General features: G+C 41.2%; 1 protein-coding gene across 7 annotated transcripts in view; it reads left to right on the forward strand.

Moving 5' to 3' along the window:
• MAP2K5 (mitogen-activated protein kinase kinase 5) overlaps positions 1–13,598 on the forward strand; it is a 229,552-nt gene that overhangs the window by 55,030 nt on the left and 160,924 nt on the right. For all 7 annotated transcript variants that reach the window (XM_033920062.1, XM_033920063.1, XM_033920066.1 and 4 more), the window contains one exon: positions 8,466–8,505. In XM_033920062.1, coding sequence (XP_033775953.1) covers positions 8,466–8,505 — 40 coding nt within the window. The remainder of the gene's footprint in view (positions 1–8,465; positions 8,506–13,598) is intronic.

A 13,598-nucleotide genomic window follows, 5' to 3' on the forward strand; every position in this document is an offset into this window, starting at 1 on the left:
TCCTATTTTTTGGTTGTTTGTTGCATATATAATGAATCGGCACCGGTATAGGAAAATGAAGTATCCAGACTCATAATCTTCTTATTACATCTGATCTTAACAGGTTTCCCACTCACTGAAACACCTTTTCCCAAAACAGCAGTACCTGTGGACACATCCATCACATATGACTGGAAGTTCCCACTTGGTCACATTCACTCTAGCAGCACCCATCACCCCTTTTAAACATAAAACATAGCTTTACAGGCATGTAATACGACCTTAGAGGGAGACCTGGATATTGTTGCTATCACAGAGACGTGGTTCAGTGAATCCCATGGATGGGATGTAAACATACCGGAAGGACAGAGATGGTCAAAAAGGTGGAGGAGTAGCTCTCTATGTAAAGATCGATATCTAAGCAACCGAAATGCAAGGGATCTGGGGAAAGGAAGAAGCGATATGGATCGCCCTGAAAAGAGAAGATGGAACTTCTATCTACATGGGTGTAGTCTACAGACCTCCAACTCAATTGCAACAAATTGATAAGGATCTGATTGTGGATATCCAAAAGTTTGGAAGGAAAGAGGAACTGCTGCTGTAGGGAGATTTCAACCTGCTGGATGTGGACTGGAATGTTCCATTTACGGAATTGGAAAGAAGTAGGGAGATTGTGGATGCCTTTCAAGAGGCTCTGCTCAGACAAATGGTGATGGAATCCACAAGGGAAAAGCAATATTGGATCTGGTCCGCACAAATGGAGAGAGTATATCTAATGTATGCGTGGGTGCTCACCTGGGAAGTAGCGATCATCAAACGATTTGGTTTGATATAATGGTTAAAGCAGAGGGCAGCCGCACAATACTAAAAGTCCTAGATTTCAAACGTACGGACTTTAATAAAATGAGAGAGTACCTGAAGAAATAGCTGTTAGGATGGGAGGACATAAGAGAAGTGGAAAAACAGTGGTCTAAGCTGAAAGGAGCTATAAAAATGGCTACAGAACTTTATGTGAAGAAAATAAATAAAAACAAGAGAAAAACCAGAAACTGACGTGGTTCTCTAAACTAGTGGCGGAGAAAATAAAGGCAAAAGAGTTGGCGTTCCTGAAATATAAAAACCCCTAAGAAGAAGAGTACAGAAAAGACTACCGGGTGAAACTGAAAGAAGCCAAGAGGGAGATACGCCTAGTGAAAGCGCAGGCGAAAGAGCAAATGGCTAAAAATGTAAAAAAGGGAGACAAAAATTTTTTCAGATATATCAGTGAAAGGAGGAAGATGAAAAATGGAATTGCTAAACTAAAAGATGCTAGAAACTGATATGTGGAGAGTGGTGAGGAAAAAGCAAACATGTTAAACAAATATTTCTGCTCTGTGTTCACGGAAGAAAAACCTGGAGAAGGACCAAGATTGTCTGACAAAGTTACACTAGAAAATGGAATAGATTCTGCGCCGTTCACGGAGGAAAGTGTTTATGAACAACTTGAAAAACTGAAGGTGAACAAAGCGATGGGACCGGACGGGATCCATCCCTGGATACTGAGAGAGCTCAGAGAGGTTCTGGTGGGTCCTATTAAAGACTTGTTCAACAAATCTCTGGAGATGGGAGTGGTTCTTGGGGACTGGAGAAGAGCGGATGTGGTCCCTATTCACAAAAGTGGTCACAGGGATGAAGCGGGAAACTACAGGCCTGTAAGCCTCACTTCGGTTGTTGGAAAAATAATGGAAATGTTGCTGAAAGAAAGAATAGTGAACTTCCTAGAATCTAATGGGTTACAGGATCCGAGGCAACATGGCTTTACTAAAGGTAAATCATGCCAAACGAACCTGATTGAATTTTTTGATTGGGTGACCAGAGAACTGGATCAAGGACATATGCTAGGTGTAATTTACTTAGATTTCAGCAAAGCCTTTGACACGGTTCCCCTTAGGAGGCTCTTGAACAAACTTGAAGGGCTGAAGTTAGGACCCAAAGTGGAGAACTGGATTAGAAACTGGTTGATGGACAGACACCAGAGGGTGGTGGTTAATGGAAGTCGCTCGGAGGAAGGAAAGGTGAGTAGTGGAGTCCCTAAGGGTTCGGTGCTGGGGCCAATCCTGTTCAATATGTTTGTGAGTGACATTGCTGAAGGGTTAGAAGGAAAAGTTTACCTTTTTGCGGATGATTCCAAGATTTGTAACAGAGTAGACACCGCCTTCTGAAGGAGATTGAATTCTAACAAGATTTTATTCAAATTGCAGCTGATGATCTGCTGGCTTTGGGCTGGAAAGGAGATATTCTCAGAGATTGAACCCTGTCATACTTTCTCCTGCCAACAGGAGGCACATTGTTCCCAGGCCTATGTCCTGTCAGGGAGATACTCCATTTGAGGAGATCTGTACTGTTTTCTTTCAAGGTAGTTGGATATTTTTAATACTGTTTCTCATAAAAAATAAGTTTTGCTTTGAGGGATCTACTGGCATTGCTTGGGCCTTCCTGAAACAGGGGAGGGGCACTCCTTGCACAGTGCGTCCCTGTCCCCTCCCACTTTATCACTTACCATGTATTGGAACAGGTAATTACTGCAATATTACAGTCTAATTGGAAGTGGTAGCTCTTAATTAAGATTGTACTGAGGCGTGTGGTTGTCTCTTGGTGTAACTGAAGCCACTGTTCAGACTTCATTAATCACTTTACTGTTAATGTGTTGGGTCAGATCAGAGATGAAGGAAGGAGATGCCACTGTATGGGAAACACGTTTGCTCTCTGCCAGATATGGTCCAGGGCTCCCTGCACCCATCACGTACACTTTCTCCCCTGAGATCCAATCTGCAGCAATAATTAAATGTTAAATTGGTACTGTCAGTGTTTTGGAAACCAAATCTTGCAGCTGCCCTTTGCTGGAAACTGAACCCAGGCCTCCACGGATGAATTAACGTGCACCATAATTAAATCATCAAGTCTTCATTTTCAGTTCACTCAGAAGCAGGAGACCCATCCTATGGAAAAAAGATCACCTTTCTTGAGAGGCTAATTAAGTGGCCTAAACTATCCACGTTGATGCCTATGAAACTAAACAAGCATTCACCACTAGCTCAGCTCTCCTGATTTCCTGGATGGCCAACTTTTAACTCTCTGTCTCTTTTGTATTGAATCCAGCTCAGGTTTTCTAATTTATTCCACAATTTATTTATTTAAAAAACTTATAGCCCACCTAAACCTAAGTGTTCTACCTAGCTGCTGGTAAACTGATGTCAAGAATTGCAGTAGTCGGTTTGGCTGATCACAAGGGCATGATAAACTATTAGTGAATCATCGCTAGCTTCATTCTAGATCCTCTGAAGAAGACCTGGCAGAAACCTAGAAGATTCTTAGTCACAAAGCATGAGCTAGAAACATGTTTAATTGTTTAAGGTGCCTTATTCAGATAATTCACTAAAGAGTTTTGGAGCTCCTGCCTTGCCGTCTCATTTTTCTGTGCTTTGTTTTCAAGAGTAACTTAAAATGGTTCACAATGAAATTGAAGTACGACCTATAGATAAGTAAAATCAAAATGACACATAACCAAATGCCAAGCGTATAGATTTCCATTTTCTCTCAAGGTGATGTGCTGTTGACAGTTCTCTCTTTTAAGGGGAGAGCTAAGCCCTTTCTTGCTATGTACCTGCCTTGCGGAATAAGCGAAGAGAAATTCAGCCTAGCTGTTAAAAATTCTGCTGGTAGTTGAAGCATTTCATGGATAGTGAACTGGAGGCAATGAGGGACAATTGAAGTTCTTTTGTGGCTGGTGGAGCCAAAGTAAACCATCTTCAAGCTGTGTGATGGGAAAATTGGTCAGGCCATGACTCGGTGGCTTGAGGAAAATGCTTTGTTACTATTGATTATAGTAGGAAAGGGACCGGGACTTGTATACCACCTTTCTTGTAGTTTTGCAACCACATAAAGGTGCTTCAAGCATTTCTCCCTGTCTGTCCCGGTGGGCTCACAATCTGTCTAATGTCCCTGGGGCAATGGGGGGATTAAGTGACTTGCCCAGGGTCACAAGGAGCAGCATGCGGTTCAACCCACAACCTGAGGGTAACTCTAGCCACTGCAAGTTATATGCTTCCTATTTTTTTTTTCTAATCTTGATTTGTTGGTTGCGGCTCTTGTTCTACATCATTTGAGTTTTTTTGCATGTTCTGTACTGTTTTGGGCTCTGATATAAGGGGATATAAAATATGTCCCTTACCACATGCCTTCCAGTATCTAAAAGAGCTTAACATCATACTCGGTCTCTTGCCCTATTCCAGTCTAGGCTAAAAGCCCACCTTTCAGAGGTTGTTTGTTTCAATCCTTCCCATAATAAATGTGACTCTAATCTCTTTCCAGCCCTGAATAGATTGTAAGCTCTGTTGATCATGGACCGTCTCTTACATATTTTGTCTCGTAGGGCTACAGAAACGATTAGTAGTGGGAAGGAAATGGGATTCTCCCTCTCTCAAAAGTGTCTGAATAAGAGTTGTAATTAACATGACTTAGAACAGACTGTTCAGTTCATGAACGGTGTTTATAAGACCCCCATTTTCTTACTCTGATTTAGTCAATTTCGGAGATGGCTGACACTTTCACAGTGAGTTTGCATTTACATGCGTCACTCTGGTCCACCCACTCTTTAAGCAGCTAAACTTAAGAAATGATTGACAATGGCTTCTTACCCATGTGAATAACCTTTAACAACCGAGCTGGTGGATCCTCTGTATTCTGTTTTGAGGAGTTCATTGTGCAAGATTGGCTTTATCGAGCAGAGGTTACAAAATGCAGGTGGCTCATATGATAAGTTAGGAGTCCTGAGTGAAATACAGGCAGCCCTGTGGCTATGTGCATTGGGCAGTCTGCAAATCAGGAATAACCGCAGAAAGTGTCGTATAGGGAAAATTATTGGTTCAATGTGACTTAAAAGCTAGGCATTCCCAGGAAAAATAATCTTCATATCCACGGTAGAAATTTTCTAAAGAACCAAATTTTCCAAAGTCATCTGAATAATATATTGACTGCAAGATCGTGCCAGACCTTAACTGAACCCAGTCATAAAAAGCCATTTCTATTTTTACTCCTCTCACTTCAACAAAGTACAAAAGTAATCTGTCTTTCAAACCGAGAGAGCCTTGAAGGGAAGTGTCATAGGTTGTGGAATTCACCCATATAAGATCTTAAATACTTGAAACAAAATGCTAGCCTTAAAGCTTCAATGACTGCATTTCCTGATTAAAGAATCAGAACAGCCAACAGGACAAGCAGGCAGCATAGTCTCATGAATGGGTGACGTCACCGACGGAGCGCCGGTACGGACCACTTCAAAAGTGCATCGCCACTTTAAGTGTTTAGAAAGTTTGCGATAGCCCGAACCGCGCAAGTGCCTTCCTGCCCGACGAAGGGCGCGCAGACCCTCAGTTTTTTAGTTTCCGCGGAGCTAAGAAGTCGCTCATCAACCGCTGTTGGTATTTTTTCGCTGCCTTCCCACTCACGTGTCTTATTTTCTGACTTTTCAGTCAGTATTTATTTTTTCTTTTTACTTTCATTCTTTTTTTCTAGTAAAAAAAAAAATTTTTTTTTACTTTCTCGCTTTTGCGGGTTTGGACCAGTGGGGTCTCTACTAGATAAGAGCCACCATGGCTTTATTTCATTCTTACTTTTTATTTTTAACGTGCACATAATTATTTTAAAGTTATCTTAAGTTCCCATAAAACATTAGCCGACGGTTTTTATATTTTCTAGAGTGTATTGCCACACTGCGACGTTTGTTAGTGCAGGACAGCTGCACTTTTTTCACGCTCTGCAGCAGAGACTTTTTGTTTATGCATTTTTAAACCTTTCCTTACGCAAGGTTTTATTATTTATTTTTCACTATTTATATTATATTTTTTTTTGTTGGGTTTTAGTTTATTATGTGCCCGCGATGATTTTTTGGCCACTTTTATGTTCACACTCTTTTAGTTTCTTTTGCCGAACCTTGTCCTTAAACATGGTTACAACCATGACACTTGTTTTGGTTGGCCCACAACTTTGTTCATGTTTTTAATTTTGGCTCACTGTGTATTTGAGTTTGACACCCCTGATCTAAAGGAATTGTGGTCTGAAACATATTGGAGAAAATCTTGGTCCAGTCAGATCAAAAATGATTAATAATCCAGTAGGATCACCAAGTGTGAAAATAAGTTCTCACACCTACACATGACCTACAGCAGAGTTCAGAATGGCAATGAAGCTTTGTGGGGCAATCATATAAAGCATCTTAAGACCATTCTCGACAAGTTTAAATGTGTAATGATAAATCTCTTCCCAGACCATGCAAGCAGAGTTGAGAGATTAATTTACGCTTCTAATAAGGTCTCAAAGAGGCTTCTAACTATCCCTTAACTGGTAGGATAAAAAGCGAATGACATAATTAGAAATAAAACATACAATTTAGAGGTGGGGAGTTGGTAAAACTGCCACAACTGTTGAAAAGATAATAAATGCCCCTTTGCTCCCAAGATTCCAGAGGATCAAAGTCCCATGAAGGGGCAAAGAGGCAGAGGGAAATTATGGGAGCAATTCTAGAGAAACATCTACTTACACAACTTTTTATGAGTCTTAATTCTAAACAAGAGTTGTCGAGAAATGGGCAGATGCTAGTCCTCCGGAATGGAATATAAAGTAGAGAATCACAAGCAGAAATTTGGGTCCAACCCCATCTGAATCAAGGTATGATGCATAAACACCTACTCCAGCATCAATTGCCCAAAGTGTCATGGCTGTTACATGCTTTTGGGCAGACTGGAATAAGTTCAAAGTGTGTCTAACATTGTCCCCAGTGTTTTTTTCCAAGAATGAAGCCAGTTTGATCTTCCTTAATTAAATCTGTAATGATTTTGTTTATACTTTAGCTAAAAGCTTGACATCGAGGTTAAGCAAGGAAATACAGTTTACAGCTTATTTAAGAAGTAGTATTCCGCCTAGCCTGCTAGAATTTAAGCGGTTTACAATTATACAAATATAAAATACAATAAAATAATGCTTAACTTGAGGCAACAGTAATTTGTCACCATAAAAAGTCTATTCTGGAATGTCTTATGAGATGCCGAGTCAAAAATATATTGAGATACTCTAGGGTGGGAGTCTCTCCAGGCATCAGCAACTTTGAATGTCTTTTATAGTTCCTTAAGGCCTTTATGATGAGACAAACCTGAGCAGTAATCCAATGTAAGGTTGAGAGTCATATTAAAAACACCTGTAATCAGCTACACTCCAGCAGGACGTTTCAAAAGATTGCTCAGTAGTACTTCTGATTCGGATTTGGGGCATACGCCAATGCTGTGTTATAGTGTGTTTAGCAAGAAAGCATCCTGAAGGATCAAAATGAAAATTCTTTTGCTTTTCTTATTAGGGCACAAGAAAAATATGGGGATTTAAGAAGGCCCTCATCCTTTTTCATACAGTAGGCCTCATACTCTAAGAAGGTTGAGGCAGATAATATTTTAGCTTCTTTGATGAGACATTGTATTCTTTGATGAAATATTATATATGTTTTGTGTGGAAACTGCTTAGGTTTAAGTAGTCTAGAAATTTTTAAAATAAATAAATATGGTGAGTTTAAACCATAAGCATTTAAGGAAATTATTTTAGTGACGAACATTAGTGAAGCTAAAAGGAACCTTTAGAAATAAAACTAAAATGAGATCAAAAGCTCTACATCCCTGTCCCTACCCTGAAACAACAATAATAACTTTATTTGTATACCGCAATACCAGAAGCAGTTCAGAGCGGTTTACAGAAGAAGAGATTGTACACAGACAGCGATGTTACAGAGAATATTGTCAATTACAGTCCCCAGCCATCTTCATTCTTTGGGACAACTGGGGAACGGTAATACTGCATAGATCTCTGTTGTTTCTCAATAGCAAAGCTTATTGACTGAAATTAGGAAGCCCATGTTCCAGATTTCAGGAGAAGCTAAGTTCTGTTAAAAATATGTTGTCCACGATGATGCCGCAATCCTTTTCCTTAGTTGCGATTCCTAATGTGTAATCTAGCCTCGTGTACCTATAGTGTGGAGTGGTTAGAGCTACAGCCTCAGCACCCTGAGGTTGTGGGTTCAAATCCCATGCTGCTACTTGTGACCCTGGGCAAGTCACTTAATCTCCCCATCGTCCCAGGTACATTAGATAGATTGTGAGCCCGTCAGGACAGACGGGGAAAAATGCTTGAGGACCTGAGTGTGAACCACTTAGGCTATAAGTGGTATATAAGTACTAAATAAATGTATCTCACATTAAATTTCATCTGCCAGATTGGTTGTTCAGTTTTCCAGCCTTCCAAGGACCTTCTGCAATTTCACTTAGTCTGCATGTGATTTAACAACTTTAAACAATTTGGTACCTCATTCATCATCCCCGTTTCCAGATCATGTATAGATATGTGATCTTATTTGATATAAATAAATCATATTTTGACAAAGTTTTTACTTTCCTTTTTCTCTTTTACAGAGCACATCATGTGCCAAGTGGGAAAATCCTAGCGGTGAAGGTAAGTGTGTAACGAGCTCTGCTTTGAGGACATAAGAAGTGCCACACTGGGACAGTCCGAAAGTCAGTCGAGCCCTGGATCCTATTTGCAACAATGACCAACCCAGGTCCCAAAAAGTAAAACAGATTTTATGCTGCTTATCCTAGGAATAAGCAGTGTGGTATTATGAACCTACCTTTCAGTCCTGGTCTTTATTGTCTTGAATAAAGCATTTATTCTAAAAAGCCTAGCAGAAGTTTTTACTGTGACATCTGTGGGATGTTATCAGTTACATGATTCAGTTGTTAAACCCACTGAACTCCTGGGACTCAGAACCATTAAGATTACAGTAAAAAGCTTAACTCTGAAACCTCTTTGCTCTTTTTCTGAAACAGGTTAATAGATTTTACAGTATTGTTTTTAACCCTTTGTTTCTTATCCTCCTGGGCGATCTTTGCCTCCTCCAGTAACCCTGACAATCTCCAGGACTAGAGGGGCCTCTTTTCTGTGGGCCTGTATTCCGCCCAGGCTTTGACTGGCCTGGACGAATATAGGATCCAAACCTGGGTCTCCCGTAGTTCAGAACTTCTGGGTTGCCCTGATTCCTTTGCTGTTGGTTAATTTGTAAATAATAAAATCTTCATTGTAATTATTTCATGTGAATCCAAATTAAAACAAAAGTACAGGGCTGCCTCCACCCTCCACAAAGTTGTCAGGGCTGTGATGGGTGAAATTGGTAGGAAGACAATTTGTAGGATACAACAGTAGGTAAGAAGATCCTACCAGTTGTTGTCCTACCTCTTACATCCACCAGTTGTCGGAAATAGGAAACTGATTTTCCTACCAATTCTAATCTAATCTAGTATTTGTGAGTCGTGCATACCTAAACGCTCTAGGTGACTTGAGGGAAGGAAGGGGAAGAGGTTAGGGGGAAGGAGCGGAGGGGGACAGGAAGCATAAAACTTAGGCAAATTTAAAAGGTCAGGTGCTTAGGATGGTCTTAGAAGAATTAACTGTCAAAGAGTGAAGTTTTCAGTTTCTTTCGGAATAGGTTGTGGTTGGTTTCTGTTTTTATAGTCTCTGTGAGATCATTCCAAATTTTGACTCCAAGGAAGGTGAACGTGGACTGGAAAATTCTTCTGTATTTGAAATTTTTTTGTCGAGGAGAGGTTCAGTTGGATCCTGTTGAGAATTCTGCGTGAGCTGGACCATGCGTCAGTTGAAAGTTTGATGAGTGGGACCGCTGAGTTGCCGTAGATGATTCGATGCATGATACTGGCTGTTTTGAATTTTATATGAGCTGTGATGGGTAGCCAGTGGAGTTGTTTGTGGTGGGTTGAGATGGAGTCGTATTTTTTCAGACCGAAGATCAAGTTTTCAAGTTTCAAGTTTTAAATTCTATTAAAATTTTGTTGTATCGCAATATCATTAATTCAAAGCGATTTACAATTGAAACAGGGTCTTAATTATTAACTAAAACCAACACACACGGACATGATGTACCAATACATAGGGGAGGGGGGCTATTTTCATGATGGGAGGTGGGCAGTTATCTAGTAGGCAGTTAAGACATGGGGGAAGCCTCTGCTTGCCCTGGATCGGTAGCATGGAATGTTGTTACTCCTTGTGTTTTTGCCAGGTACTAGTGACCTGGATTAGCTGCCGTGAGACTGGGCTACTGGGCTTGATGGACCATTGGTCTGACCCAGTAAGGCTATTCTTATGTTCTTATAGGTTTTGGTGAGTTGGTATCAGGTAATGTGCTGGATTGACCTCACATTTTGGGTAGTTTAGAAGAAGTTTCTAGTGAAGAAGGGAGTGTGTGATGTATATTGAATGCCCTGAGTACCTTGGATTTACAGCAAGCCTTGCCTTTCTATCTGGAGTGGACTAAAACCAATAGATTCCCCACCTAGCTTTGTTTCTTTTGACCCAGACAGGTTGGGGGGTCAGCCATCAGTAAATGTAACTTGTCCAATTAACTTTCAGACTTCTTCTCATTTATGCTTAGGTTGGGCTGACTCTGGAGGGTCAAGTCGTGGTTCAGAATGTCAAGAGTCACATCTGTGTTGGTAGTTTACTTGAGATCAGCCTCAGTTGATATGATATAGTCTTCAGTCCACACATTAACATCTCACTATTGTTCAGAACAAAATGCCCACTATGACAGTTGGTTTGTTCAAGCAGATCTGAAGAATTTGGAGTCTAGAATCCAACTCCACCATCCTAGGCCTATTCATTTCAGTTGCAGACTATGCCTTCACAATAGAGACTTTTTGGTAGTTTAGAATTATTGATTCTGGTTGGCCTCTTTGTTGCAAGTCCCTGTTGAAAGTTGTTTGTTTTTGGTGAGCCTAGTAACTATGGATTGCTGTTCATGGTAGTCAGTTGTCCTGCTTGTCTTTGGAGAAAGCAAAGTTACTCATCCAGTAACAAGTTTTCTCCGAACTGCAAGAAACAGATTACCACATTGCTTCCATCTCCCTAGCAGTTGCATTCTCTATTTTATTTTTTATTCAACTGAGCCGGGGAGGCAGGAAGGTGTGTGTGCATGCGCTGTCGGGCCTGCCAGAGACTTCAGGGGCTCCATCGGTGACGTCACCACTTTCTTAGGCATGCTCTCCCTCTTTCCTTTCACTATCTTCTCAACCTTTCATATAACCTCCTCCTCAGCCCCCATAACTGTAACTTCTCATTGCCTATTTCCTATTAGGAGATGGTACCTAACATGGCTGCGTTTTGCCAGCAAAGAATGATCCTGAGTTTCTTACAACTGATCTTCAGGATCATTTTTTCAGCACTGGTAGAAGCTGTTGTGTGTCACCAGTCCATGACACAACCTTATTGGCAAAATGTGGTGGGCTCTTACCTCTTGGGAGCCTTAATTTTAAAAAACACTTCTTGTTTTCTGTTCCATGTTGGATATAGTAATAATAATAATAATAACTTTATTTTTTCTATACCGCCACAATCTTGTGACTTTTAGGCGGTTTACAGTGAAGAGAGCTGGACAATCAGCGAATTACAGAATACAATTATTAAAATACACATATTTCTCAAGTTATCAGCATGGTGTTAATCGTTTTAGAAAGGTAACTGATTAGGAGATAAATCTATTGAACAGTGCTGTCTTAATTTCTTTCCGAAATGCGCCGTAGGTCAACCTAGCTCTGTTGATGTAATTGCCTAGCCAGGCCTCCTGTTTGCTAGCTTGAAACTTCAAAGTTCTGTCCAGAAAGGACCTGTATTTGCATAGGTCCTGTTGCCAGCCTCTGCAGTTCTTGGTCATGGCTCCTTGCCTCCTCCACCAGTGGGGGTTGAGTCCCAACCAGTACACTAGAAATTGTGTCACCACGGGGCGGTGTGTGTGTGGGGGGATGATTCTCATTCTGTGCTTTGGGAGTTGTTTCTCTGCAAAGCTGACATTTATCATCACTACGTCGGATCTTCAAGTGGTGAGGCCTGATGTCCTTGCCACCCTGCTGACTGCTCCTGCCTTTGTCATACACATTGGTTTGTTTCCCTGTGTTCTAACGATTTCATCTGGACATCTCACATTGAAATTATGCCTCCAACATGCAGGTACATAAATGGATCTGGGTTTTCACAGTTTAGCTTCTGAAAGGGAAGAAGAGAATTGTTCTTAAAAGAATTTGTCAAAGACCCAAGCGGCACCTTACCTGGCTGGGAGGCGGCTGCAGTCTGTTCTGCACCTGTTCGAGCTCTCTGCTGTTTGTATGGCAGTATTTAAATGCATCATTTGATTAATCATTTGTGTACTGACTGTAATACTCCCAAATTTCCTTTGCCTTGTACATACTGTAAAAGACAATTATGTCAGCGCAGATTAAATAAGCGACTTAAATGAGAATTGCAGCTTAATTTGACCTGTGATTTTCTTCTCCTCTCCCACGGTGGAGCTGGTGCCACTCTAGCAAATAGCTGAAGCCATCCGTGACAGCGCCTGATAAATTGCCTTATTTAGATGGTGTATTTTAATAGCCTCACACTAATTTAAATTGAGCACAAGGAGTAAATTATAATTCCGTCACTTGACTGCTTGTATTTAACTTGACAACTCATCCTTACTTGTCCTGGAGGTGTAGTAGGGAGCAGAAGAATCGCTCTCAGGTATGTCTGTCTGCAGCTTAACCCTCTCAGCCCTGAAACAACATTCTAACTTTAGTTCTGGCTGGGAGAAAAGGAGTTTCTGCCCAAATCCTCCAATGCCATGGACTGTGAGTTCACACCAATGCTGTAGTGACCTAGAGAGCGCACTGGTGTGACGTACCCACTGATAAAACTGATCTAGATTATAATGGCAGTGTTCTGGTATTTCAGAGTATCGAAAGTGTGCTGAGTTGGTCCTTGTGCAGTGTTCAGAGTGGTAAAAGTCAGACCTATTCAAGAAAACTACTCCAGCACAACGGATATAAATTGTCAGTGGGCTCACGTTCTCCCTTGCCCCTTTCACCCATGGCCTTTACTACCCTCCTAGCCTGTGTAGAGCAAATGCATTTCAGTGGATAGGTAAACTCAGTTTTTCCAAAAGGTTGCCAAGTGCAATCTGGTTATTTTTTGATATTCTAATCAGCATCCATCCAGGAACAGACATGAGAATGAACTGCACAGAGCAGCAATTAAACCTCAAATTAAGGCATGCAAGTAACCTGCCCATAAGAACATAAGCAATGCCTCCGCTGGTTCAGACCTGAGGTCCATCATGCCCAGCAGTCCGCTCACGTGGCGGCCCAACAGGTCCAGGACCTTTGCAATAATCCTCTATCTATACCCCTCTATCCCCTTTTCCAGCAGGAAATTGTCCAATCCTTTCTTAAACCCCAGTACCGCATTCCAGGTGTCCACCACACGTTGGGTAAAGAAGAACTTCCTGGCATTTGTTTTGAATCTGTCCCCTTCCAACTTTTCTGAATGCCCTCTTGTTCTTTGAAAGTTTGAAGAATCTGTCCCTCTCTACTCTCTCTATGCCCTTCATGATCTTGTAAGTCTCTATCATATCCTCTCTAAGTCTCCTCTTCTCCAGGGAAAAGAGACCCAGTTTCTCCAATCTCTCAGCTTATGAAAGGTTTTCCATCCCTTTTATCAGATGTGTC

The sequence above is a fragment of the Geotrypetes seraphini genome, chromosome 14 (assembly GCF_902459505.1).
Source record: "Geotrypetes seraphini chromosome 14, aGeoSer1.1, whole genome shotgun sequence".
Taxonomy (NCBI): Eukaryota; Metazoa; Chordata; class Amphibia; order Gymnophiona; family Dermophiidae; genus Geotrypetes; species Geotrypetes seraphini.